Here is a 26,363-nt window from a genome sequence, read left to right on the forward strand (position 1 = left end):
ATCAAATGATAATAGGTTGATACCAGGGCATGCTCACATTGAGATAGGAAATTGAAATCAAAGAATGAACAAGAAGGACAAAGAAGAAGCAGTCTGTGAAGGAAGAGGTGGGTAGAGAAGCTGAGCTAGAATCCTCTCTAGAAGTATGGCTGGCTCACTTTGCCAATGTGAGTGAGTAGGGATCAGATTTGGCTGTGACATGGGATGTAGGTGTGGAGAAGCCAACAGAGAAGAGTTCCCAGAAGTATGAAGTGTTGCACTTGTGCAATGCTGCTGAGACATTAGGTAAGAAGAGCAGCCATGCTGACTGGATTAGAACCAAGGCATCATGGGTGATGTCTTCACAAGGAGATTGATCTGAATGAGGACCAAAGTCAGATTAGAAAGACATGATGAGAGAATGGGGCATGTGGTGGTTTGAAATGATATATTCCTTGTAATGATAAATAAAAAAGAAAGGCAAAGTGGACACCTTTCGGTTGGCCCTGCCAAGGTATGCCACAAAACAAACATGGCACATGCAACTAAGTACAAGTGGTTTACTGGGGGAGGGAAAGTGTGAAAGATTGAAAGGTCAAGTCAGAGTGAGGATGTAGCTATGGTTTTCCTGCCTGACCCACAGTCAGCACAAATCTCTCTCACCTGCCAGTCCCACAGCTGCTCAGACCCAACCAAGTAAACACAGAGACTTATATTGGTTACAAACTGTATGGCCGTGGCAGGCTTCTTGCTAATTGTTCTTACAGCTTAAATTAATCCATTTCCATTAATCTATACCTTGCCACATGGCTCATGGCTTACCAGCATCTTCACATGCTGTTTCTCATCATGGCAGCTGGCAGTGTCTCTGACTCAGCCTTCCACTTCCCAGCTTTATTCTCCTCCTTGTCTCGCCTATACTTCCTGCCTAGCCACTGGCCAATCAGTGATTTATTTATTGACCAATCAGCAACACACTTGACATACAGACCATCCCACAGCATGAGGACATGAGAGACATAGACAGACAGACAGACAGACAGACAGTGACAACAGGGAAGAGACAAGAGGAAGAAGAGAGACAAGAGAGGAAAAGAGGCAAGAGAGCCATCTGTGTCTGGCGGGCACTTTCAAGGGGCGCATATGGCACAGAGCTGGCAGTGGAAAGGCCCCTGAAGGGAAGTGATGATGTAACTGCTTTGGTGACAGAGGCAGGCTGCAGCCAAGGTGGAAACTAATAGCCCCATAGACTCATGTGCTTGGATGCTTAGCCTGTGGGAAGTGGCGCTATTAGAAGGTGTGGCCTTGCTGGAGGAAGTGTGTCACTGTGGGGGTAAGCTTTGAGGTCTCCTTTGCTCAAGCTATACCCAGTGTGGGACACTTTACTTCCTCTTGCCTGTGGATCAAGATGTAGAAATCTCAGCTCCTTCTCCATGCACCATGTCAGCCTGCATGCCACAATGTCCCACCATGGTGATAATGGACTGAACCTCTGAACTGTAAGCCAGCCCCAATTGAATGTTTTCCTGTTTAAGAGTTGTCCTGGTCATGGTGTCGCTTCACAGCAATAGAAACCTTGACTAAGACTAGAGGTGTGGATACAGCAGATAATTATGCACAGACCTTTTGCACTCACGTCCTGTACTACTGGGAACAAATATGATGAACTTAGAAGGCTATATCCTGCTTCCTAAGATGCCCATCTAAGATGACAGGTTCCTGGGGTGTTTGGTGCCATGATGAAGGTGATATAGAAAGAGGACAAACAGCTTGGAGGAGAGAGTGAGCTGGAATCCGTCTGCACGTGGAGACATCACCTGTATCAGGAGCTCAAGCCCTTCTATCAAGCCAGAAAGAAACTAGAAGCAGTCCAGGGAGGGTGTCAATAGTTTTGGTGACTTGAGGGGAGAACTTTGGGTGGTGGTGTTTCTGTTCTTTCAGTGTATGAGGCCCTGGGTTTGTTTAAGTCAAAGTTTCTTAGACTTTCACAATTTTATGCATACGTACAGTGTACTTGGACATACCCATGTGTACTTGCACGCACACTTGTGCATGTGTGCCCGTGTTTCCTTTCTTTTGACTCCCTAGTCTGAAATTATTTATTTTTTGTGTTTTCCTAGGTGTGGTTAACTTCTTTTGGCTGGAGCGTACCTTCTACCACTTTCTGCTGGACTGGATTTGGAGACATGTACTGCTTAAATTTGGTTTTGTCGTGGAGTATCTTATTTTCTCCATCAATTATGATTGAAAGTTTTGCTAGGTATAGAGGTCTGGGCTGACGTCTGTGGTCTCTTAGAGTCTATAACACATCTATCAAGGCCCTTCTGGTTTCTAGGGTCTCCACTGAGAAGTTAGGTGTAATTCTTACAGGTCTGCCTTTATATGTTACTTGGACATATTCCCATGCAATTAGCCTACCTGTATCCCTGGCTAGAGTGTCCTGTGTGCTCTCAGGGGGTGCCTGCTGGAGTTTTGGGGAGAGATAAAGCAACTAGTGGGGGAAGGGATATCAGGAGGGGAAAAGTGTCAGATCCATAAGAGATGAAGTTGGGGGGAGGCTGTCTCTGCCGAGGAGCTAGGCATATACATCCTCCTTTAGAAACACTGGGGTGGTTTGAATGAACTGTCCTACATAGGTTTCTGTTATTTGAATACTTGGTCCCTATAGGGTGGCTATTTGGGGAGGATTAGAAGGTGTGGTACACCTTCTGAAAGGGCTGGTCATTCTACTGTGAGCTTAAACATTGGCATCACTGGTCTTTTTCTCTTGCTCCAGTATAGAACTGGAGAGTGCCTGCGGATCTTGAACCAACCACTCACAGGATTCCTAAAAGGATTGATTGTAGAGCATGAACACAACCATAAAATGGTAGGTATCAAGCATCGTCGAAGTAACTGCTGAGCTAAAGCCAGTCCTTTTAGATGGCACAGCCATATCTAATTAGGACAGCTGAGCTGTTTGACAAAGATCCAGCAAATGAGCCACATGGTGGCCGCCACGCCACCTTTGATTTTGGTCTCCACCTGTTGCATACTTGGGAGACTTTTACTATTTGTACAATTTGGGGATATTGGATTGATGGAAAATTTCTTATGAATCATTTATGCTTTCTCCCAGGAGTACTGCTTCTAAGCTTTTCCAGGAAAGTCCTGAACATACTACCACTCTCGCTTCTAGGGGCATATCCTTATGTATTTGAAGGTCTTTCTTATGCCTTGGAGGTTGCTACACAAATAAAGACACCAGAGGTCTCTTTGTGAGGCTGTGAGACATTTTTGAAACAACTGTCCTTGTACTTGCTCAGGAACAAGATAGTCAAAACAAAGTAAACTTTAAAAGGTCAACAAGATTCGATGGGCTAGAGGAGTTGGTCACAGTTCAGATTAAAAGCCTCTTTCCAGTATACACTCAGGCAATTACATGACATATACAACAATAAAGTTAGAATAGCTGAGGTTACCTTTGCCCTATACAGAGATTTATATTAATGAGCAAAGTATAAAGTAGAAAGATGATAAAAGAATGAGATGTCAGATTAATTCACATACCTATGAACATATGATTTTCAACATAGAAGCCAAAACAGTACCATGGAAAAAAGAAAGCATCCTCAACAAATGATGCTGGCATAACTGGATGTCAACATGCAGAAGATTGCAAATAGATCCACATCTGTCACCATGTACAAAACTCAAGTCCAAGTGGATCAAAGACCTCAACATAAATCCAGTTACACTGAACTTGACAGAAGAGAAAGTAGGAAGTAGTCTGAAATGAATTGGCACAGGAGACCACTTCCTAAATATAACACCAGTAGCACAGACACTGAGAGTGACAATTAATAAATGGGATCTCCTGAAACTGAGATGCTTTTGTAGAGCAAAGGACACGGTCAATAAGACAAAATGACAGCCTACAGAATGGGAAAAGATCTTCACCAACCCCACATCTGACAGAGGGCTGATCTCCAAAATATATAAAGAACTCAAAAAACTAGACTTCAAAATACTGAACAATCCAATTAAAAAATGTTCTACAGTGCTTAACAGAGAATTCTCAATAGAAGAATCTCAAATGGCTGAAAGACATTTAAGGAATTGCTCAACATCCTTAGTCATCAGGGAAATGCAAATCAAAACAACTCTGAGATACCATCTTACACCTGTCAGAATGGCTAAGATCAAAAACACTGAAGACAGCTTATGTTGGAGAGAATGTGGAGCAAGGGGAACACTCCTCCACTGTTGGTAGGAATACAAACTTGTACAGCCATTCTGGAAATTAGAATGGCAGTTTCTCAGAAAACTGAGAAGACCCAGCTATTCCACTCTTGGGCATATTCCCAAGGAATGCTCAATCTTACCACAAGGACACATGCTCAACTATGTTCATAGCAGCATTATTCATAATAGCAAGAACCTGGAAACAACCTGGAAAGCCCCTCAACTGAAGAATGGATAAAGAAAATGTGGCACATATACACAATGGAGTACTACTTTGTAGTAAAAAACAATGACATCATGAAATTTGCAGGCAAATGGATGGAACTAGAAAATATCATCCTGAGTGAGGTAACCCAGACTCAGAAGGTCAAACATAGTATGTACTCCCCCATAAGGGGATACTAGATGTGAGGGAAGGGATGGCCAGATTGCAACCCACAGCTCCAGAGAGGCTAGCTATCAGGGAAAGACTCTAGGAGGGACACATGGATGATCCTGTGAAGGAGAAGTGGATGAGATCTACATGAGTGGACTGGGTGTGTGGGGGGGTGGCATAGTGCAATGAGTGGGGCATGAGAACATAGGGAAATGGGAGGGTTGAGCTGGAACAGGGACAGAGTGGGACGGCAGGGAGGGAGATACCATCATAGATGAGGACTTCATGGGAATAGGAAGAGACAGGGTGTCGAGGAGGTTCCCAGGAATCCACAAAGATGACCCCACCTTGGCATGCTGGCAGGGGTCTAGAGGGTGCCTGAACTGGTCTACTCTGGTGACCAGTCTAGTGAATACTCTAACCGTCATCATAGAGCCTTTGTTCAGTGACTGATGGAGGCAGATGCAGAGATCCATGGCCAGGCACCAGGCTGAGCTCTGGGAATCCAATCAATGAGAGAGAGGAGGGATTCTGCAGGCAGGGGACATCGAGATCATGAGGGAAAGATGTGCAGAGATGACCAGCCACACTAGTGGAAGCCCATGAACTGTAGACTAGTGGCTGTGGAGCCCCTGTAGGACTGGACTAGGCCCTCTGAAATGGAAGATGGTTATTTGGCTTGAACTGTTTGGGGGGCACCCAGGCAAGGGGATCAGGATCTGTCTCTGGTGCATGTATAGGCTTTTGGGAGCCCAGTGCTGGTGGTGTGATGCCTTGTGCAGCCTTGGTGCAGTGGGGAGGGGCTTGGACCTGCCTAGGCTCAGTGTGCCAGACTCTGCTGATTCCCCATAGGAGATCTTGATTTGGGGGATGTGGGGATGTGGGGTGGCTTGGGAGAGAGGGCTGGAGAGTGGGATGAGGGAGGAGGGGGGAATCTGTGGGTGGTATGTAGAGTGAGTAGAAAATTTCTAAATAAAGAAAAATGAAAAGAGAGAAAAAAAGAATGAGATGCCAGGACCTCCCTTTCTTAGAAAAGTCAGCACATGCAAAGTCACTGTGTTCTTATGACCAAAGAACAACAGAATGCCAGGATTAGACATACAAACAAATTCTACAAAAATATAAAATATAAAGCTTGTATTACACCAGAATTTGAATAATAACTGCAGGTTACTGACTTGAGGTGTTTTCTTGGCACTCTGACCTTTAAGAGTCAATAATACACTGTTTGGGACATGCCATGTGCCCAGGGTGGCTTGAATATTTTGTTTTGGTCTAGTGTCCTTGAAGCAACCAAAGCTACCTGAGCACAGGCTGTCATATGCCTCTAGATTCTTAAAACTTGGGTTATGGGTTAATGAATAAAAATGATATCTCTGTCGATCAATGATGTCAAAATGAGGAAAAATGATTGAAAATGATAACTCTGCTCTGTCATAGTTTATTAATGATGACTAAAATATGAGCAAGAGGAAATGAAACACATGTCCAAAAATAAAACTGATATGATCTATGTTTTGGAACAACATGAATCTATCACTGCTTACTAAATTTTGTATGAATAAAATAGCATTCTGGCTGCTAATGAATCAGGCTGCAAGATTCTCTTGACCATCATATCTGGCTCATTCCTTCCCCTGCTGACTCCTCGCATCCTCTGCTGGGACCTGCCCACTGCCAGGGATGGCTTCTGGCAGCCTGTGCTTCAGAGTGAATCCTGTTTCAAGACACCACGAAGAGCCTAAAGAGATGGTCAGATAGTTCAGAGCACTGGCTGCTCTTCCAGAGGACACAGCTTCCCAGCACCACATGGTAGCTCACAACCGTAACTCCACTCCAGGGACCTCACACCTTTTCCTGGCCTCCATAAGATCAGGCACACATGGGGTACACAAACATACATGCAAGCAAAAATACCTGTACTCATAAAATAAAAATAATAATTAAACATAGAAAAGCATTCCTTTTGTTTTCTCCTCTGTATCACCAAATGAAAACTTCATTTGAAAAATACCCCTGGCCTCCTGAGATGATCATGTTTAAAGGATGCACGTAGTTAGATTTATGTGTTTGGTTCAGTTTTAGTTTTGAAGTCCTATTGCTTTATGGTGACCCTTTATGTCTTAACATGGAGAGGAGAGGCAAGGCACAGTGTAAAGGAGCTAGGAATGATGTCCACAGGAGTCTCGGTGATAACAGAAATACAAATAGAACAGGAACAATGAAAACACTCTAGAGGAGACACCAGCTAAGCAATGTGACACCATGGGACCCAGCCTTCTAGAGAACAAGGACATGCATCAGGTCCATTTGGGGGAAACACACATGAAGTCATTCAATTAAAAAGCGAAGAAAAGCCAGGCAGTGGTGGTGCACCCCTTTAATCCCAGCACTCAGGATGCAGAGCCAGGCAGATCTCTGTGAGTTTGAGGTCAGCCTGGACTATGGAGCAAGATCCAGGAAAGGCACAAAGCTACAAAGAAAACCCTGTCTCAAAAAAAAAATCAATGTAAAATGGTGGATGCACACAGAACAATTTGATATGAAGGAATGTTGGTGAAAAGTTGTTCTTGGTTTTAACTGTAAATATTAGTTGTGTTTTTTTCTTTTGGTTGTTAAACCTCATTTTAAATGGGAGAAAAATCCTCTTTTAGAAACAGCTACATCCCCATTCTTAACAAGCCACAAATTTAAGCACTTTAAAATAAGTACTGTACACTTATTGCTGGACCCCCAGAACATCTCTCATCAAACTTGTGGAAAAAGAAGGACAAATGCAGAAATCAGAACAGCAGGAACTTCCTCCTTTACACACAGCTCAAAGATTGGAGGCCACAGATGCCAGAGAAAGAAGGAACTTGGAGGATGCTTAAATATCAGGCTTGCTTTCTCTAGTCAGCCTGCTGCTGATCCAGAACTAGGTCAACATGAAGGCTCTCCTCACTCTGGGGCTCTTCCTGCTTTCTGTCACTGTCCAGGCCAAGGTTTATGAATGCTGTGAGTTCGCCAGAATTCTGAAAATCCATGGAATGGATGACTACAAGGGAATCAGCCTGGCAAACTGTAAGTCTCTTGTTCTTGACCCCTCTGGATAATCACCCTCTGCAGAACAGTTACAAGGAAGCAATCAGTGAGCAGAGAGGGAGCTGGAGTCAATAAGGTTTTAGGATTCCTGTGTGTTTGACTAGTTTGATTAAAAACATCAGCGTTCATCTTTTTCATCAGAGATACTGAAGTGATGGCATGGGAGGGGACATCTTCCCAGGCTAAGGCAATAGGACCTGAGGTGTTCTTGAAGAGTCACTAGGTTTTCCAGTTGTTTCAGACTCAATAGCCCACAGTGGGTGAGAAAAGATGGGAGGACTCACTCATTCAGAACTTGAGTTCTGAGAGCCTGGATTGACTGGGATGTGTCTTCCTTTCTCTGACTATGGTATGGACCTTTTGAACTTCCTATTTCCCCCTAGTTGCTGTTGAAGTGAGGTTGTGGTAGTTTGAATTCAATTGGCCTCCGTAATCTCATAAGGAGTGTTACTATTAGGTGGTGTGACTTTGTTGGAGGTGGTATGGCCTTGTTAGAGGAATTGTGTCACTGTGGGCTTGGGCTTTGAGAAATCCTATACTCAGGATACCATCCAGTGAGTGTCTCAAGTTGATTTCCTGTTGCCTCCAAGATGTAGGACTCTCATTTACTCCTCCAGTACCATGTCTGCCTGCCATAATAATGGACTGAGCTTCTGAAACTGTGAGCCCCCTCAAATAAAGTTTTCTTTATAACTGTGGGAATCATCATGGTGTCTCTTCACAACAATAGCACTTTAACTAAGACAGGGGTCCTCTGAAATGTTTTACACTTCTGGGAAAATTATGCTTACCCTTGAGGGAAGCAGCCTTACTCTTAAGTGTCAACAACTTACCAGAAACTTTGGTTACAAATGTCCAAACCTCCCACATGCCCACCAGGAGCAGCTTTCAAATCCCAGCTTGCTCACATTGAGCAGAGTAATACCAGGGATGCTTCTGAAGGTCTTGTTGATACCACTGCCTTCATGGTAGATGATACAGGTTCCTCTAATTGGATATGATGTTGTCTCAGTTATGACCATGGCAACTCTTATGAAGAAAACATGTAATTGAGGGTGGATTACTTACAGTTTCAGAGGTTCAGTCCACTCTCATCATGACAGGGAGCATGGCGGCATGCAGGCAGACATGGTGCTGGAGCTGAGAGTCCTACATCTTGTAGACAACAGGAAGTCAACTGACTATCACACTGAGGGACACTTCAGAAAAAGAGACCTCAAAGCCTGCCCTACAGTGACACACTTCCTCCGACAAGGCAACACCTCCTAATAGTGTGACTCCCTCGGGGGGCCATTTTCTTTCAACCACCACAGACATCAGATTTTTGATGTGCCCTTGCCGGCTCCCATCGGACCAGATAGTGTGAACTCTGCTCACATCAACTTGTGCAAAAACAACAGGCAGCCCTATGCTGTCGGGAATTACCAGTTATCAGACCTTGTAGGGTATTGGCAGAGACATAGACCAAACTCCCAGAGTTGGTGGGATCCACCTTTCTGGCCAGGATATCTTTAGAAATACGTGTTGAGAGTTCCTACATTTTCACCAACCAAAACCTTGGCCTTTTGCACCACAATGAACATCACCGCAAAGCGAAATGCCCTCTGCTCTGCCTTGGCTGACTGCCTCAGTCTGCCCACCTTGGGTGAGGTCTAAAACATTGTATTGAAGGAGTCCCTGAACTGCCTTAGGTGGTTGGAGACAAGGTTGAAGGGTACAATAAGACCAAGGAGGCTGCTTTGAGGCTTAAGGAACATAAGGCCAGAGGCTGGCCAGGTAGCTCAGACAGAAGAGTCTCCCCCTCAGCACCCACATAAAATCTGAGTTTGGTGACATGCATTGGTAGGTCCAGCACTGGGGAGTCTGAGACAGGCAGATCCATGGGGCTCACTGGCCAATCAGGATAGACTAATCTGTAAGCCACTTCCAGTGGAGAGATGGCTCAGTAGTTAAGAGCACATGATGCTCTTGCAGAGGCCCTGGTTTCAGTTCCCAGCAGCCATATGGCCACTTATAATCATCTATAACTCCAGTTCCAGAGAATCTTGCATCCTTTCCTGGCCCCTGTGGGTTCCAGGTGTGCATGTAATGACCAGACACACATGCAGGCAAACCGTCATATACATACAATGAAAATAAAGAGATCTTTGACTAGGCAGTGATGATACACACTTCTAATCCCAGCACTCCAGAGGCAGAGGCAGGCAGCTCTCCAAGTTCAAGAGCAGCCTGGTGTAGATGTAACCGTCTTGTTAAATAAGAAACACAGAGCCAATGCAAAGATGAAAGCCCAAGAGGTCAGAGCGATAGCTAAGAGCTAAAAACCTTACCCTTCACTGCCGCTGCTGTCATCCTCAGCAAGAGACCTACTTCCTGTCTGTTTGTTTTTTTTTATAGACTTTCTATTCTGCCTTCTCATTGGTTGTAAACCCAACCACATGACCGCCTCATCACTGCCTGTCTGTACAGACCTGTAGGTCTTTATGGTTGGTATTGAGATTAACGGTGTGTGTCTCCATGCTGGCTATATCCTTGAACACACAGAGATCTGCCTAGCTCTGCCTCCCAAGAGCTGGAATTAAAGGCGTGCACCACCGCCCAACTTTAGCTCTGACCCCCAGGCAACTTTATTTATTAATATACAAATAAAATCACATTTCAGTACAAATAAAATATCACCATAGCCTGGCCTACATAGCAAGATCCCAGGAGAGTCAGGGATACCCATAGAAACTTTGTCTCAAATAAGCAAAAAATTAGTAAATAAATATGACCAAAAAAATGGAAGAAAGTTTCTGGAATAATCTACTAGCTAATTATATGTGGCCTTATTGGTGATTTGTCCTGAAGATTTCCATTCTAGCCATTTAAATAGGCATTGATAGGAATACTGTTGTAGAGATATTTTTAACTGAATGAATTTTATCATAAATATTTCTAACATATACAAATGAAGATATTACTATAATAAATACCACATGACAGGGTACCACTAAGTCACTAGCATTTTTGTCCTACTGACTTCTATGTGTATGTATTGATGTACTGTGTGTGTTGAGAGATTTTAGAGTGAATTACTAGTATTAAATTTTGTTTCTTTCTCTTTTTTTCAAGACCGGGTTTCTCTGTGTAGCCCAGCTGTCCTAGAACTCACTCTGTAGCCCAGGCTGGCCTTGAACTCACAGAGATCTGCCTGGCTCTGCCTCCCAAGTGCTGGGATTAAAGGCATGCGCCTGGCTTAGAGGTTAAGAGCACTGACTACTCTTCCAGAGGTCCTGAGTTCAATTCCCAGCAACCACATGGTGGCTCACAACCATCTGTAATAGGGTCTGGTGCCCTCTTCTGGTCATACATGCTGTATACATAATAAATAAATAAATCTTTAAAAAATTTTTGTTTGTAAACTCTTTAGTATATATGTTCAATAAATCTAATTCTTAGATGGACATTTGTAGGCATAGTTTCTGTTGGGACCACCAGTTCCACCATAAATGCACAGAGACTTAATGTTAATTATAAATGCTTAACCAGTAAGTAGCTCAGGCTTGTTACCAGTTAACTCTTACAACTTAAACAACTCTTTCCACAAGTCTACATTCTGCCATGTGGCATTACCTCTCTTTTTCTTGCACCTCCTGTTTCCTCTCTGTGTCTGGCTGGCAACTCCTCTGACTCTGCCCTTCTTCTTCCCAGCATCCTTAGTCTGGTTCTCCCACCTAACCTTTATCCTGTCTAGCTATTGGCCAGTCAGCTTCTTTATTAAACCAATCATAGTGACATATATTCACACAGTGTGAAGGAATATTCCACAGACGTTATCTCATCTAACAAAATAATATAGATTTATGTACTTAACATGAAACTTATTTTTAATAAGAAACAAGGTTCATATCAGGATTGAAGCCTGGGATGGTAGGACTTGAACACATGCCATGATGGGAGTAATATAAAATTTTTAATGCATGCATTAAATTGATCAATGTTGTTCTATTTTTCCAGTATAGTAATTGAACCCAAGACTTGCTACATTTTAGTCAAGCCCTCCAAACAGTGAACTACTGATTCCTAATTTGTTAAATTTGGTTGTTAAAATTTTCCAGAGAAAAAGATTGTGGAACATTCTTTGTAGTCTACTTAGCCTATCTTTAAAGGTGTTTTGTACACCCATCTACAGTCATTGAAAGGTATTAGAAACTACAAACAGAGAGGAACATCACTCCCAATTTGAGTGCTCAGAGAGCTGATGTAACTGGGAACCTTTGGAATATACTCTTCTAGACTGTGAATCTATGCTGTAGGTCCATGTAAAGTTATATCATTCACATATGTACTCACTTTACAACATATACAGATTTTACATTTTTACACAAATTAAATTATTCTTACACAGATTCATGATACAGTTATTATTCAAAACAACATTCATAGCAACAGATAATGATCTGAATTATCATTTTAAAGAATGAATATAATTGCAGTAGCAATAATCTGTATGTCAAAAATACCATTTTTGAGTCTTAAAGCACCTGGCTGCTTCCATTTTACTGATTATAAACTGCTAGGAAGACCTTTATTCCTACAAGGCTTATGCATTGTTTTCTTTCAAGTATTCATTTATCTTTCTGTGTGTGGGTGTTTTGCCTGCATACTGGACTTGTATGACTAGTATCTGTTGATTCAGAAGAGGGCTTGATCTTGTAACTGGAGATACCAATAGCTGAGAGCTGCCATGTGTGTTCTGGGAATCAAGTCCTCTGGAAGAGCATCCAGTGCTCTTAGCTACTGAGCTATCTGTGTAGCTCCTGATTTTCTTTAGGATAAATTCCACTGGTAGACCCAGGTGACAGTCCCAGAATGTTCTATTTCCCAGTGTTACAACAAAGAGGAACTTCCCTCATGGTACTGACAGCCCCATAGCCTCCAGTGACCCCTCATGACTTCAATGTGTTCTTTACTTTTTATCTGTGCTGGACTCCTAAGAACACTCTACACTCAAGTATATCCCAACCCCCCAGGGACTTTATAAATGAGAAATAAAATGACTTACACCATGTCACCTGCATAGAATCAAGAGAGGCTGTCTCCAATAATCACAGATGCAGGAACACTTGCAAAATAATTTCCTGCATGCACTGCTCAGCGTCACAGAAGAAAGCTTGCTGGATCTGAACTAAAAATGGCTTCTGTAACGGTCCTTGTCCTTCCTCACCCCTGTCTTTCAGCTTTGCTCCAGGATGACATCACTCAAGCCATACAATGTGCAAAGGCAGTTGTGAGGGATCCACAAGGCATTAGAGCATGGTATGTTGGAACTCTGGGAGAGGGAACTGCTGGTTCTGTTGATATATGCGGTGAATCTTTCTAAGACCCAAGTGTTATTCTGAGCACTGTGGGACAGCTGGGGCCTTTCACTCCATCATTAGGTTTAGAGAATTTCTCCAGATTGTGAGAATTCCTATACAGGACTGCTTCCTTGTTAGGCCCCCAGACTATTTGTATCATCAGTTAACTGTTTTGTGCACATGATGTCACAGTGTCATTGAGCATCCTGTGCTCTGCCCAGGGTTTGGAGAGGATCAAACAGCCATGTAGACACAGCTCCACCAGTCAGCTGTAGGTTCTGGATGCAGCTATAGCCTGGGTTTTCACACTAGATCTTGGCCCAGAACACAGTCTCCGTTAGTGTTACTGTTACACTATTTCCCCTCACAGGTTTGAGAATGTGGGTGACAGAGGACACAATTCTAACCATTTCCCCTGTCTCACTCTCCTCCACAGGGTGGCCTGGAGAAGCCACTGTCAAAACCGAGATCTCACCCAGTACATTAAAAACTGTGGAGTCTAACCGCTGTGTGCCTCCACCTCAGCTCACTCTGTCTCTTTCTCGATATAGAAGTAGTTATGAGAAAGGTCATACTTCCTCGGTTTCCCCCTCAGACAAGCAGGCTTTTATCAGAAACAGGAGCATATGGAGACTGTTTCCTAAGAGGCTTAATGCTCACTAATGTGTTCACTGTTTTATGGAAAGCCTCCATTTTTCAGTTAGCCAATGGGGCAGATGCTGGTGACAGTGATGTAGCATTGAGTGTCACACACATCTCTGTACATCAGCTCTTCACCTATGAAGTAATTCACATTAAGTTTCATCAGAATTAATCTTCATCTCCCCACTGTTTGACAGACATACAGCAAATATGTAAGGAGACAGTAGATCTTGGGTAAGATGGCAGCTGTGTGAGCTCGCAGGCCTTGTGTGGGCTCAGCATCGAGACAGTTAAGAACAGGTACTCTGAGGGTCAAAGTGGGTTTTTAGGGGAACAGAACTTTGGTGGGTAGAAGTGAGACTGCCTCAACATAGAAAGTTGGTGTCATGAAACATGTGACCTTTCAGGAAATATTTTCTTAGAGCAGGCCCATTTATACTGCTTATAAGTAAATTCTCAACTCAGGTGTCAGTCTGTGTTAACCTTTGAGAGAATGTTCCCAGGCCTCTAGCTGACCATGAAGTACTCAAGACACATTAGTGACTGTGCTAACTCTTAACTTTCTTAAAGTAGCTCCATGCATATCAACTAACTCTGAGACAGATGAGCTTGTATCGGCAAAACTAAGCGCACTATAAGAAACTACAAATAGCCATGAAATACTTCAATGCACAGCTTGTGTGTGTTTACTCTCATATGGTGTCTAGGGGAATTGTTTATATATTCGCAAAACCAACATGACATTGTTGATAGGGTCTAGATCCTTCACCTAAGCTTAACCAGCACCTACATCCTCACCTGCACACAGCATCTGTCTATATCCTCACCTGAACACAGCATGTGCCTACATCCTCACCTGCACATAGCATGTGTCTACATCCTCACCTGCACATAGCATGTGTCTACATCCTCACCTGCACATAGCATGTGCCTACATCCTCACCAGCACATAGCATGTACCTACATCCTCACCTGCACATAGCATGTGTCTACATCCTTACCTGCACATAGCATGTGTCTACATCCTCACCTGCACATAGCATGTGCCTATATCCCCACCTGCACATAGCATGTGCCTACATCCTCACCTGCACATAGCATGTGTCTACATCCTCACCTGCACATAGCATGTGTCTACATCCTCACCCACACACAGCCATTGCTTACTCCCTCATCTACACACTTCATGTAGATTGGAAGACATTGCTACAGTGACAGCAGATCCCCGGGTGTTGTTCTAGCATTCTGGTGCTGTCACTTTCTTTCTTTTTCTCCTCTCACTTTATCTATACCGTTCTTTTGAGGCAGTTTAAAGGGCACTAGAAACAGCATATTTTATTTTCAAATATTTATATTAAGATATTTTATTTTTATTTTAAAATTCTTTATGTTCAGCTCCAAAAACTACAGGATTTGTTTTTGTTTTTCCATTTTGTTTCATGTATGTGGATATTTTCCCTCCACACACCTAGCCACATGCATCAGTGCCTTAAAAAGCCAGAAGAGGGCACCAGATCCCCTGGGACTTGAGGTTCAGATACATGTAAGCCGTGTTGTGTTCAGAATGAACCTGGGCCTATCAGAATAACACTGGCTAAATCTGGACAATTCTGGGGCAGCCCTTGTTGTTCCCACTCTGGTCTTTCAGGTTCCCTCTAGTGACATCACTCAAGTGTGGTGGTATTGTGTTCCCCGAAATATTGTGCACGCTAATAAACTTACCTGGGGTCAGAACAGAACTGCCACAATATTAAACATAGAGGATAGGCAGTGGTAGCACACACCTTCAATCCTATCATTCCAGAGGCAGAGATCTACCTGGATCTCTGTGTGTTCAAGGATACAGCCAAGCATGGTGACCCACGCCTTTAATCCCAGAAAGTGAGCCTTTAATCCTAGGGAGTGATAGCAGAAAGTAGAAAGGTATATAAGGCATGAAGACCAAAAACTAGAAGCTTTTAGCTGGTTAAGCATTCAGGCATTCAAGAAGCAGTTCAGCTGAGATTCATTTGGATAAGGACTCAAGGCTTTTAGTCTGAGGTAATAGAATCAGCTGAGGAATTGGCTAGGTGAGGTAGCTGTGGCTTTTTCTGCTTCTCTGATCTTCCCGGATTCGCCCCAATAACTGGCCTCAGATTTGATTTTATTAATAAGTACCTTTAATATTCATGCTACATCTGGCACCCAACGTTCATGGTACAAATTCATGAAAAAGCTGTTGCCTGTGGCCTTGTGGGCCCCAGCTCAGGCCCAAGCTACACTCAGCCCAGTTGTGGTGGCACTTGCTGGCTGGTAGGATTTGCTAAATGAATGAGGGAGAGGCAGGAAGATCCCGAGTTTGAGGCCAGCCTGGGAGGCTTGCTGAGGAGAAGCTCCAGCCAGGGCCCAGGCAAAAACAGTGGCATTGAGACCATGAAGGTAGTAACTGCTGCTCCCAGTTACTGACTTCTTCTTACCGGGTTGGTGACTGCAGTGATGCTGCTACCTGGGACTAAGCAAGGGCTTACTGCTGCTTGTTAGAGAAGAATTGCCTGGACCATGGTGTTACAAAAAAGCATCAGCAAAGGGCAGTTTGGAAAAGTTTGGCAAAACAAATGGTGGGAAGATATTGCTGTGAAGATTTTCTCTTCTAGGGAAGAATGTTCATGGTTCTGAGAGACAGACATTTATCAGACTGTGATTGCTCCAAACCACAGAGGAGGCACAAAAAAAAAAAAATTAAAAGGAACCATTACCACGCCTAACAGCAACATTGAAATCTTCAAAAGGATGACAGGACCCCACAAAGATGATTCCACATGAACTATGGTAAAGCCATTAAGCTGCTTAACAGCATCAAAAGATCGACGTTGGCCTACAAACTACTCAGGACAATTTTGGGATGGCTAGCTGAGCTGATCCAGCCTGACAGACTACTTGAACAAGGACTTGAAACAAGCCCTGCACTTTGTCATTATGCCGCGACTGGAAAATGACACAGGACTTGACAATTAACCCAAAAATGTTCTTTTCAGAATTCCCTAAAGATGTCTTTGTCCCCCAGAAAGCAGGAAATAATTTTAGAAAAACTATGCCCACATTCCCAACAGGTGGGATGGGAGGTTTTTTGGTCATTTAATGAGTTATGGATATTGTCTTTTTTTTTGTTCCGAGACAAGGTTTCTCTGTGTAGCTTTGTGCCTTTCCTGGAACTCACTTGGTAGTCCAGGCTGGCCTCAAACTCACAGAGATCTGCCTGCCTCTGCCTCCCGAGTGCTGGGATTAAAGGCGTGCGCCACCACCGCCCGGCTGAGTTATGGATATTGTCATTGTTTATGATGGTTGGTTACAAGTTGTTAATTGTTAATGGTCAGGAAAAAAGCTGAACTAGGAGATTAGATTCAGAGTTTTTGTTTAAAATAGGAAAAAGAGAATATAGATATGAAGTAGATGATTGAATCCACTCTGACAAAAAAGATAAGGAAATAAAAAAGAAAATTTAGATATGAGGTAGATCATTGAATCTACTCTGAGAAAAAGATAAAGATAAAGATAATAGAATAAATGGGTAGATCATTGAATCTACACTAAAAAGAAAAAGGGAAAGATATAAAAATGAAAAAAAGGTAGATTACTGAAAGTTTTATGAAAAGAAAAAAGGGGAATATGAATATGAGATGAAAAGGTCAATTTTTGAATCTACTTTTTAAAAGGAACTACTTGTTTTAAATAGGATAAATAATGAAAAATTTTGTATGAGTTTTCAAATGTTACTGGACTGGACACCATTAATGTAATTCTTGACTATATATATTGTATATACTTATAAGATATAGTTTTTCTTGTATTAGTTATAAGCTTTTTTAAAATTTTAGACAAAAGAAGGGGAAATGTGGTATTGTGTTCCCCGAAATATTGTACATGCTAAAAAATTTATCTGGGGTCAGAACGAACTTCCACAATATTAACATAGAGGATAGGCAGTGATAGCACACACCTTTAATCCTAGCATTCCAGAGGCAGAGATCTACCTGGATCTCAGTGTGTTCGAGGATACAGCCAAGTATGTTGACCCACACCTTTAATCCCAGAAAGTGAGCCTTTAATCCCACGGAGTGATGGCAGAAAGCAGAAAAGTATATAAGGCGTGAAGACCAGAAACTAGAAGCTTTTAGCTGGTTAAGCATTCAGGCTTTCAAGAAGCAGTTCAGTTGAGATTCATTTGGATAAGGAATCAAGGCTTCCAGTCTGAGGAAACAGGATCAGCTGAGGAACTGGAGAGGTGAGGTAGCTGTGGCTTGTTCTGCTTCTCTGATCTTCAGCATTCACCCCAATAACTGACCTCAGATTTGAATTTATTAATAGGTACCTTTAAGATTCATGCTACACTAAAGCCATAGCCTGTGCAGAGTGTAGTGAGGGACTCACAAGACATGCTTTACATTTAAGAAGGAAAACTTATCTCCCTGTTCTAGATCCATGCAGTATGTCCCTCCATCTTTGAAAGAACTATTTATGGCAACTCATTGGGAGTCTTACTCTTTTAATTTATCTTTGTTTTGAGCATATCCAAGGCATTTAATATTGATTGAATTAATAGCTATATCAGGGTGTGACTCCAGACCACGTTGTATTGCAGATGAGATATTTGGTTTCCCCAAAGCACTGGAAGTGTATGTACTATAAAGAGGATGGGAAGGGGATGGGAGCTATGAAATTCTGCCTTCTGGACACAACATGGCTGCTCCTCCCATAAATTCTCAGCAGCAGGATCTTCCTGCTCAAGACTGGACCCATTAGCATTTCATTCTGGGTGAGGGAGGTATGTGTGAGGCCCCACCTCTCCCAGAGGAGGAATAGGCAGTTAATGGCTGCTGGGGAGGGGAAAGCAGGAGAGGAGTTGCATTCCTCAGCAGTGTTGTCATTGGTAGTTGCAGTTGCTCAAGTGAGCAACATCCACCCATGCATGTTAATGCAAGCAACCTTAACTCATGCTGAAGGCACAGAAACACAAAATTCACTATTTGGTTAGTCTGGCTAGTCAGTTTGCTCTAGGGATGGCCTGTCTCCACATCCCATGTGCTGGGATTCCAGGCAGGCTACCACACCACATGGCATTGCACATGGGTTCTGGGTGGAGTTTGGTTCTCCATCGTTGCACAGAAGGCATGTTACCTGCTGAGCCATCATCCCAGCTTCAGTTTTTAAAGGCAGAGGGACACAGGGTCTCAGGCAGCTCAGACATATCCAAGGATGACCTTGAACTCTGGTCCTCCTGCCTCTCCCTCTTGAGTGCTGAGACTACAGTCATGCTCCACCATCCCTGGTTTTATGATGGTTAAGGATCTAATCTGAGGCTTTGAGCCCACTAGGTGAACATTCCATGGCCCAGTCCTGCAGTTTGATATTCATGAATAGTCACCAATATATCTGGGATTAGGTTCTAAATCCCACTGCAGAGGGGATCATCACTTTCTGGTCCTGGATTCTCCAACTCCCTTTTCTTCCCAGACACCCCCCAAACTACATGATACATCTTCCTCAGCCTCCTCTTGCTTCTAGACCACCCCAGGACACGGTTTGGTTCCTATCTTGTCCCATTCTCTAAATGTCTGTAAATTGGCGAACTCCAATTTATAATCTAAGGCTTGGGTGGGACCTCCCTCCCAGGATTATGATTAGGATTGTCCTCCAGAAATGCTGCCACTCTGTCCATAGAGCTCACCACACCCATGAATTGTGTTCCAGTCAGTATGATGATCTTCCTACAGCTGCTGTGAGGACGAGGATGATGCGTGCCTAGTTCATCCCTCAACTCAGAGTCTGGGCATAGGGCATGGATAAGAAGATTCTGAACCCTGATATTAAGCCTTTCCACTGATGTAGTAAATCATATCAAGCCAAATTAATAAGTCCAGGGTTAATCTGAGGAAAACATTCCTGGGTGGTCCCAGAAAACCAGAGAAACCATGAGGGGAACCACAAAGGAAAGTCTGTGGAACAGACCTTAAGTACCCTCTAGAGGTTGAGCTGCTGCTGGGTGGGCTTTCTCAGGGGCAGGATCTGGGGACAGAAAGAGGTGGGGCCAAGATGGGGCTTCCACCTAAATATGCCAGATTCCTTGGGTATATGGGCACAAGATCAGGTCTACCTACATCCTGCTGACCTGGGATGATGTGGGGACAGAAGTCAGGAGTAGGTGGGGTCCCACTCAACAGTATGGGTGGGTGAAGAAGGATTTGTTTAACTGCCACCCTGGAGACCTCAGGCACCTATTTCTTGAGGAGGCAGAGAAGGCAAGTTGCTAGGAGAAAGAAATAGATTGTTAACAACAGCCCTATGGAATGAAATGGAGATGTGTCCTGGTTGGGCAGAAGAGGCATGGGTGAATGAGCCAGAAGTAAGAGTAGATAGGCTATGAAGTCTGGAGAGGTGGTACCAGCACTGATGATCCAGGAGCTTGGGGAAATGGCATGCTAAATCAGGGGATGTTGTTTTGGGGAATGCCTGATCCATCACCGCTGCTGTTTTCCTGGAGGTGGAGAGTACAATCATCTCGTAAAGGTGTCAATAAGAATTAAGAAATTATAGAGCTTTGTAGATGAATTTCTACACTTGATCTTAGCCAAAAGGCGGAGAAGCGATATGTAGGTGAATTTCTAAACAGTCTCATTAAATAAGAAACAGAGCCAAATGCAGACTTATTAGCCAAAGACATCAGAGAACTAGCAAAGAGCCATGACTACCTTATCTTACCACCTGGCCACTGTCACTTCCCCAGAGAGAGCTTTTCCCATCTAACCTGTGATTTTTTTTTTGGTTCCAAAATTCTTTATTTGAAGAAATGGTACAAATTAAATAACTTAAGCGGATGTTTTCGAAGGAATTATACAAAAGGAAAGGCAGCCCGACATGCATGCACGGCCTCAATGACCAGTAAATTCACTTGTGGCTTTGGGGAAGTCAGCTTAGTTCTTATCACTGTGTCCCAAGATGAGCTTGTCAAAGAGATATTCTGCAAGGCCTGCTTCAGGGGCTCCCATCTTGCGGAGGTTGGTCACGTGGCCACCCAGTTCTTTGATGGATTTCGCCTGCTCATTCAGGTAATGGGTCTCAATGAAGTCACACAAGTGGGGGTCATTTTTGTCAGCAGCCAGTTTGTGCAGTTCTAGGAGTGACTGATTCACACTCTTCTCCAAGTGCAGTGCGCACTCCATCGCATTCAGCCCATTCTCCCAGACATCACGGTCTGGTTTCTTGATATCCTGCAGGAAGATTCGGCCACCTCGTTGGTTCTGTAGCTTCATCAGTCTCTCAGCATGCTCCCTCTCCTCGTGAGATTGGTGGAGAAAGTATTTGGCAAAGTTGCTGAGAGCTACATCATCCCGGTCGAAGTAGCAAGACATAGACAGATAGACGTAGGAGGCATACAGTTCCAGGTTGATCTGGCGGTTGATGGCAGCCTCCGAGTCCTGGTGGTAGTTCTGGCCCACTTGCGAGGGAGACGCTGTGGTCATGGCAGCAGCAGGGCGAGGCACAGTGGCAATGCTGGAGTGACGAGGTTGCAAGAGTTCAGGCTCGGTCTGAGGCGTGGAGAACCGGGTTCTGTTCAAGCGCTGTTGAAGCAGGAAACCGCAGTGACTCTGGGCAAAAAGGGCGCCTAACCCGAGTTTTTATTGCCTTTCTGTTCTGCCTTCTCATTGGCTGTAAGCCCAGCCACATGACTTTTTCGTCACTTCCTGTCTAGACAGACCTCCAGGTCTCTATGGTTCTTATGGGATTAAAGGCTCATGTCACCATGCTAGGGTGTGTCCTTGAACACACAGAGATTGTGCCTGCTAAGTGTTTGGGATTAAGGGCGTGTGCTACCACCGCCTGACTTCTGTTTATGGTTATGTGACCTTGCTATGTGACCTCATTATGTGACCTCTGATCTCCAGGCAAAGTTTATTTATTAACGTACAAAAAAAAAAAAAAAAAAAAAAAAAAAAACACATTTCAGCACAATTAAAATATCACCACACAGAGTTTAAAATGACCATGTGGGTGAAATCAACCTCTCAGTTCTCACCTAGTACTCACCTCAGAACTCATGCAGGGGCTGCTATATCAGGAGGGCCCCTGTGGGTTGGCCTTGCACAAGTTTGGCAGGAAGGGTGGACCTGTCTAGGGACTGATCCACCATGTCAGATTCCTTGATACAGTACCAGGACTCTTTCTCAGGAACATGCAGGTGTCTGTAAGATAGCTAAAACAGATTTACATCTTGGTTTCATAGCAAAAGGCTATGGCTTTGGGTTAAGAGGTATTAACATTTCCTAGGGCCTGGTTTCAGCCCAATGAAACACACCTTTAAGACTATAACCAGGGAAAATTTACTGAACAGAAGGGGTTGAGTGAGTGAAAGAGGAGGGAGGGAGAGTGAGGAATGAGGGAGGAACAGAGTTGAGCATGCCTGCAGGCTTCCATACCCTCTCTAACGCTGACCTGTCTCTAAAAGCAGGGACCAAGAAAATCCATAGAAATTTAAGAACTTTGGAAAACTGTTTGTAGTCAGTGCTCTATCACTTTAGAAGTACCCTAGTCATCAAGTGCCATCAGTTCTGAGAAGGATAAATAAGAAGTGAGACATCTTTCCAGTTACCTAGGCAGTCCTAGGTTTCTCCATGGTCGTTGAGGGGACCGAAGTCCCAGAGGAGGACCTATCTTCAGCTGCCAAACCCAGAAGATTTGACAGAGTTTCCTGTGGGGTAGGAATTTGGGGACAGTGTCCTACCTTAACTTGGCAAATTGGGGCCATCGATCCCCCAGGATCCTGTTGTCCAGTCTGGGCAGACTCTTGGCACTAGTTCAAGGTGCAAAGCTGTTTCCTGCTGCGTGGCTGGCTTCCTCACATTTAAAACAAGCTTCCAGGTGCAAATTCTTTCATGGTCCTTGGAGGAGGTACAGGATGCAGCTAGGAGCTGGCATGTCTTTATTTTTATTAAAATATCATATTCTCAGATCCCTGAAGAATTTGAAGACCAGTTTATATACGTGTTAGGTATATCTGAATTACACAAATGTTGTTTAACTAATGAACTAAATCTGAATATACAATTATCAATGTTAGTTACAGCTTACAAATGTTGGTAAGGGAAGAAGATTAGAAGGAATATTTCAGCCTCTTGTGTTCATCTGTGGTCCTGAGGCATTATCATAAGGCAAAACCAAGTTTGAACATTGCAAACAATTCAGTGTTTTTAGAAATCAGTATTGAGGGCTTTACTCTTACACTATAAAATCTGGCTGTTCAGCAAGATACATCCCTGTACCTGAATGCATGGTGGTGCAGCTTTAATGCCTCATTAACCCAGCATTGTTTGAAACTCTCTCTTTTATAAACATTGCTTTTATTACAGGGCAGGAATTATTATACAGAAAAATACATGGGAGACCTAACATCTCCTTGGTTTAGCCGGTCCATGTGGTCACCCTCACTAAAGATGGCAGTGAAGTCATATGACCTCTCTTTAACTTTAGTCAAAATGGCACCTGCCCACATCTTATTCGGTGATGGCAGTCATAGAGCCTTTGTCCAGTGACTGATGGAGGCAGATGCAGGGATCGGCAGCCAGGTACCAGGCTTAGCTCTGGGAATACAGTCGATGGGAGAGAGGAGGGATTCTGCAAGCAGAGGACATTGAGATCATGATGGGAAGACATGCAGAGTGTGAGACCAAAATGAGCCATTTTAGAAATAAGACCAAAATGCTTTCACCCTAAAACTAAGGCCTAATATGTCTCCTTTTAGGTACAGGCCATGAGTTACTGGAACAGGCCATGAGTTACTAGAATAGGCCACAAATTACTGAAACCAGTCAGTCCAGATTCCAGAAACCAGCAAGTACAGAGTCACAAGGTAGCCACAAGGTAATGACTGCTGAACTATGGAATGTCCTCTCCCTGGTTCCCTTGGTAACTGTTTGACCAAAGAATATTTCAACTCTTGTTTCCAGGGTACCTGACCATAGAACTGTCTCCATCTGAGGACAGCCAATGAGAAATGGTGGTGGGTAACCACTCCCTTAGAAGTAATATTAAGCATGATTGCTAAGGAATCCCTAGAAACAAACCAATCAGAATTGTACCTGTACTAGCACCCATAAATGATGTAACCTTGGGGTTTTTGCCTTTAAAAACTGAGCTTGCAGAAAGGCAGGCACTTCCTCCAGCCTCCACTGTGTTGGATGCATTGGACGAAGTCCCTGCCTAGGCTTGTATTGCTTTTGGATATCCCAAATTAAACCTTGCTTTTGCATTCCAGCATTCTCATCTTTGGTGGTCTCTCTGGGGGTCCCGATCTGGGCACAACACAGAGATGACCTGCCATACTAGTGGAAGCCCATGAACTGTAGACTAGTGGCTGTGGAGCCCCCATGGGACTGGACTAGGCCCTCTGTATACAGGAGATAGTTGTTTAGCCGAACGGTTTGGGGGACCCCTAAGAGAGGGGATCGGATTCAATCCCTGTTGCTTGGGCAGGCTTTTGGGAGCCTGGTGCCTGCAGTGTGGCACCTTGGGCAGTCTTGGACCAGTGGGGAGGGGCTTCGATCTGCCTAGGCTCAGTGTGCTAGACTCTGCTGACTCCCCATGGGAGACCTTGATTTGGAGGATGTGGGGATGTGGGGTGGCTTGGGAGGGCAGGCTGGGGTGTGGGAGGAGGGAGGAGGTGAGATCTGTGGGTGGTACATAGGGTGAGTAGAAAATTTCTTATTAAAATAATAATAATAAAATAATAATATTAATAAAATGATGACAGACTACTTGGTGCTCTTCATGGTGGTAGAATAGCATAAAATAACATTTTCTGTTTTTACAAAATCTGAGCCCAAGTAGCTAGTTGTGAACATAGCTCTGCTGTTAATGAAGACATATGGAACACGGAATCTCAGGCATTCAAACCCAGTCAAAAAAAGAGCATATTGCGGCCACATTTTCATCCATACACGCAAAATAGATGGGAGCTTTTAACAGAAATCAGAATAAAACTTTTGTGGGGGTAGATGCTCCGAGGCAGAGGGAGGACCCTGCCATGAGACATGCATGCCCATAGCCAGGGTAGGAGATGTCAAGAGACTGACTTGGGGTTGTCAGCGACATCAGCAGCGGGCAGGAGGAATGCAGGGAGGGAGTAAACAGACACAGCCGCAGCAGGTTGGAGAAAATGGGGGAGCTGCTGATAGAAGGCATGAGATTGCAGGCAGGTAGAATCAGGGAAGGGGTCAGGAATGTAATTCTCATCAACCTGGATGGGGGAGCACAAACCACCATGAGGTGTGAGTTAGAATTGATTTGGATATATTTCATAGCAACTGGGGGTTAACTGAGAAGCAACCATTGACAAGCCTTTACCAAGATCCAAAGTCTAAATCATGATGCATCCATTACATTAGGCCATGCATGTGGTGGAAGATCCTAGGCCTGGATGTTCCAGCCTCCCAGACATCCAGGGAGGAATCAGATTGAGTGGCCACAGGAAATTTTGCCTCAGGTGTGGCCCCATCTTGAAAAGGGTACCCCAAAATCAGAGGGGAGGTGCCTAGACCCCTAAGGGCAGTGACTTGGAAGGGGCAACTCACTGGGCCGAGAGCTGTATAGTCTGGCATAGATCTGTGTAAATGGCGCCCATGGAGAAAAGCTCAGCTCCACAAGCCAATGCACCACATAAAATGTTTCCCTGCCTCAATATTAAGTCTCTCCATCAACGCAGTAAATCAGATCAGGCCAAAAAATATGTTCAGGTTTAATCTGATCAAAACATTCCCTGGTGGTCCTAGGAAAGAGGAGAAGCAACAAAGGAACCTCGAGGGGACATCTATGGGCCAGAATTTAAGTTCCCTCTAGGGGTGGAGACATTGCTTGGTTGGCTATCTTGGGTCTGGGGAGTAAGAGAAGCAAGGTGCAGCTTCCATCCAAACAATGCCTAGCTCAGTGTAGCTGCTAGATTAAACACCTTAGAACCTATATGTCCTACTAAGTGGGTAGGACTAGGCAAGCTAATTCAGTCAGGTAAGAGAGCCAAAAAGCTAACTGACTGTGCTTTAAGAATCAGACTCAGTTCTTTATCTATTCTGGATATCAGCCCTCTGTCAGATGTGGGGTTGGTGAACATCTTTTCCCATTCTGTAGGCTGTCGTTTTGTCTTATTGACTGTGTCCTTAGCCCTACAAAAGCTTCTCAGTTTCAAGAGGTCCCATTGATTAATTGTTTCTCTCAGCGTCTGTGCTACTGGTGTTATATTTAGGAAGTGATCTCCAGTGCCAATGCATTCAAGAGTACTTCCTACTTTCTCTATCAGGCTCAGAGTAAAGGTTCTGTGCCTGTGATGTCACAGTGACATTGAGCATCCTGTGTGCTCTGCCCAGGGTTTGGAGAGGATCAAACAGCCATGTAGACACAGCTCCACCAGTCAGTTGTAGGTTCTGGGTGCAGCTACAGCCTGGGTTTCACACTAGATCTTGGCCCAGAACACAGTCTCCGTTAGTGTCACTGTTACACTATTTCCCCCCACAGGTTTGAGAATGTGTGCGACAGAGGACACAATTCTAACCATTTCCCCCTGTCTCATTTTCCTCCACAGGGTGGCCTGGAGAAGCCACTGTCAAAACTGAGATCTCACCCAGTACATTCACAACTGTGAAGTCTAATCGCTGTGTGCCTCCACCTCAGCTCACTCTGTCTCTTTCTCGCTATAG

The 26,363-nt window shown here is 44.0% G+C and overlaps 2 protein-coding genes across 2 annotated transcripts; one reads left to right on the forward strand and one right to left on the reverse strand.

Moving 5' to 3' along the window:
- The first annotated feature begins 7,506 nt into the window (after nt 1–7,506).
- LOC131895136 (lysozyme C-2-like) lies at nt 7,507–14,144 on the forward strand. The gene is made up of 3 exons (XM_059245565.1): nt 7,507–7,642; nt 12,886–12,964; nt 13,442–14,144. The coding sequence occupies exons 1-3, from the start codon at nt 7,507–7,509 to the stop codon at nt 13,506–13,508; spliced, it is 282 nt and encodes a 93-aa protein (XP_059101548.1). The 3' UTR covers nt 13,509–14,144.
- Nucleotides 14,145–20,479: 6,335 nt separating this feature from the next.
- On the reverse strand, nt 20,480–21,286 carry LOC131895003 (ferritin heavy chain-like). The gene has a single exon (XM_059245385.1). It carries the CDS (start codon nt 21,141–21,143, stop codon nt 20,595–20,597), a length of 549 nt encoding a protein of 182 aa, XP_059101368.1. The 5' UTR covers nt 21,144–21,286; the 3' UTR covers nt 20,480–20,594.
- Between the last annotated feature and the right edge of the window lie 5,077 nt (nt 21,287–26,363).

This window comes from Peromyscus eremicus, chromosome 18 (genome assembly GCF_949786415.1).
Source record: "Peromyscus eremicus chromosome 18, PerEre_H2_v1, whole genome shotgun sequence".
Classification (NCBI taxonomy): domain Eukaryota; kingdom Metazoa; phylum Chordata; class Mammalia; order Rodentia; family Cricetidae; genus Peromyscus; species Peromyscus eremicus.